The sequence below is a fragment of the Rhododendron vialii genome, chromosome 12a, assembly GCF_030253575.1.
Source record: "Rhododendron vialii isolate Sample 1 chromosome 12a, ASM3025357v1".
NCBI classification, from domain to species: Eukaryota; Viridiplantae; Streptophyta; class Magnoliopsida; order Ericales; family Ericaceae; genus Rhododendron; species Rhododendron vialii.
The window spans coordinates 14,356,196-14,359,000 of NC_080568.1; the positions used below are offsets into that span (position 1 = coordinate 14,356,196).

At 42.7% G+C, this 2,805-nt stretch overlaps 1 protein-coding gene across 1 annotated transcript; it reads left to right on the top strand.

Annotated features, from left to right (window-relative positions):
• Positions 1-2,118: 2,118 nt before the first annotated feature.
• LOC131309478 (uncharacterized) lies at positions 2,119-2,601 on the top strand. The gene has a single exon (XM_058336105.1). The coding sequence runs from the start codon at positions 2,119-2,121 to the stop codon at positions 2,599-2,601; it is 483 nt and encodes a 160-aa protein (XP_058192088.1).
• The last annotated feature ends 204 nt before the right edge of the window (positions 2,602-2,805 follow it).

A 2,805-nucleotide genomic window follows, 5' to 3' on the forward strand; every position in this document is an offset into this window, starting at 1 on the left:
GATAGAAGTATTCGTACTTTGATCTTTAGATGGTTAGGAGCATGTATTATGAATTATTTGTATTACTTGTCTTGTTGTAAAGCATAAGTGATTATCACTCCAAGGGCGTCCGTACATGTGGCGTTATGCTTTAAAGTTGTATTTGAGCATGATTAATAATATAGAGTTGGATAATCTTGCTAGTTTAGTTTCAAGATTACAATGAATGATTTACGATTTCGTATGTGAAAAGTTCTACCGCGGAGTCATTGCATGGAAACGAGACACGAAAATCGAGAAAGTAGAAACATGACACCTAGGGTGTGGTTAATGAAAAGGCGTGTTTTGGAAAGGTGAAATGTTTTGAAAACCGCAATGTGGCCAGACGTGGTAGCCCATTGTGTGGTGTGTGTTTTGTATGCCAATGGGAACCCGGTGCGGCGGAACCATTGTGAGGATACTCGGGAGACCGAAACGGCGGAACCGAGGTTGGGTGTGTGGCTTGGTTATCCGCGGAGAGGAGCCAATGCAAAGTGTGCCAATGGGAGCCCGGTGTGGCGGAACCATTGTGAAGATACTCGGGAGACCGGAACGGCGGAACCGAGGTTGGGTGTGTTAAAACGATTTTAGAAATGTTGATATGGTTATGAAATGTGGAAAATGGTGACACGGTCTACGAAGAGTCGCGTAGGAGAAACTCGAAAAATCATAGTCACTAACGTTAGTTTGGATAATGAATATTGATGTTTCATTATTAACTGTTTTGTCAAATATGTATGAACTATGTGAAAATCATTGAATTTATGATCATTTGTTCGTAAGTTAGGAGTTAGTGGGTATAGGTTACTCAATTGAGCTTTTGTAGCTCACGGTGTTACCTTTTGGTGACCCTGACATATTATATTGGTGGCAACACTGGTATAATGTGTTCGATCTTATAGACGAACAGGGTGAACTCTGCACCTTTGAAGCTTTTGGAGCCGAGGAGCTGGCCAGAATGGAAGAAGAGGCGGAGCAGTAGATAGGAACCCTAGTTCCCACCCTTATTTGAATAAAGGTACTTTTGTTAAGGGTTATGATGTAATATTGAGCCAGACTCTACTTAGTTTTTCAATGAAATTATATATTTAACGTACCCAAAATTGGGGGCATTACAACTTGGTATCAGAGCTTTAGGTTCAAACCTCGGCCATGGGTAGAATGGGTAGACCATAAGATAATTTGACTGTTGCATAGAACATGAATTGAGTTTAAGTTTACCGTCCCAAATTGGGTGGAATTCTGGCAAAACAATCTTCGGATTGATGCAAGGTGTAGGAAATTGGCAGTACTACCGAGCTGGGAATTTCCAAACAATTGGATGATGACTTAAATCAATAATCGAATGTGGAATTTAGAAACTCGAAAGTTTTCTTTAGAGTTAATGAAACTTTGTTACTAATTAAGGTTACAACTCTTCCTTGTAGATGAACCACCAAGTCAACCCATTAGCTAGAGCCCGCCAATTCAGGGACACCGTAGAAACCATGACCACCCAACTGACAGAGGATCCCAACTACATTGCCGCTATACTCACAGAATTCAAGATTTCAAGAGAGTGCAACAGAATACCCCCACTTCTGTTGAAATGGATCCCTGGTTTTCAGGAATGTTTCCTATCCTATATACCTTCCATGAATTTTTCGATGCCCTACCCCCAATGGAAAACTTTGAGGTTGGAGATGAAGAAGGAGAAGTCAATGGCGATAAGGACGCCAATGAGGTGACTAAGGAGGAAAACCTTGCAAATAAAGGAAATTTCGAAGAATACGAGACTCCAAAGGACCCATGAAAACCAAGGAGACCACTTAGGCGTACTCGAATAAACCTAGTGACCATTGTAATCCTTTTGGGATGTAGGATCGTATCGTCATAACTTGTATTAGGAAGAATCTTATCCTAAGATCTCTACTTGCCTTGTAGTAGAATTCTATGCTTGTGTTGTATCTTTCTTTCTCTATGTAAAGCTTGCTTTATTTTAAAAGAGTACTATTGCATACTGCGTGATAATTTGCTTTTAACTTTTAAGAAGATACACCATTTGCAAAAGGAAAATTGTTTAGGTAGACTAAAACTCCCCCTTTCAATTTCTACTCGTAGATGGTGAACCGACGCAGTGGACTAGGATACGAAGACGGAGAGTCCTCTAACGCAAACCCCGACTTAGCCCAAATCATGCAAGCGTTCATAACAGCTTTGAATGCCAACAGCCCAAACCAAAACCATGACGATGGACCTATGACTCGAACCCAGGCAATGAACGAGTTCTGCAAACGACGACCTCTGACCTTTCACGGAGATACCAACCTCATCGTGGCCGAGACATGGCTAAACGAGGTCAAAATGATCCTTAGAACCTTAGGGATCACCCAAGATGGAGATCGTGTGGCCTTGACCACATACCAGCTGAAGGGAGAAGCTCGTTACTGGTGGGATCTAATGGAGGTAACCCATGCCATAGCCACCATGACCTTTGCCAAGTTCGAGACCCTGTTTCTCGACAAGTACTTCCCCACACCCCTTCGTCTGGCCAAGGAACAAGAGTTCCTAAATCTAAAACAGGGAATGATGATTGTTACCTAATATGCGGCCAAATTCGAGGAATTGTCTCGTTACGCCCAAACTGTCGTTGCAACTGAGGACAAGAAGGCGAGAAGGTTTGAGTGGGGACTGACAACTGCGAGAAAGGCTGTGGTAGCTCAGGCCTTTCCCACCTATACCGGTGTTGTGAAGTGTGCTCTTCGGCTGGAGGGTGAGGAAAATGACTTCAACCCGAAGGAGGAAGGC

Excerpts from the sequence above, each read along its gene's own strand:
- LOC131309478 (XM_058336105.1), top strand. The coding sequence starts at position 2,119 with ATGGTGAACCGACGCAGTGGACTAGGATACGAAGACGGAGAGTCCTCT.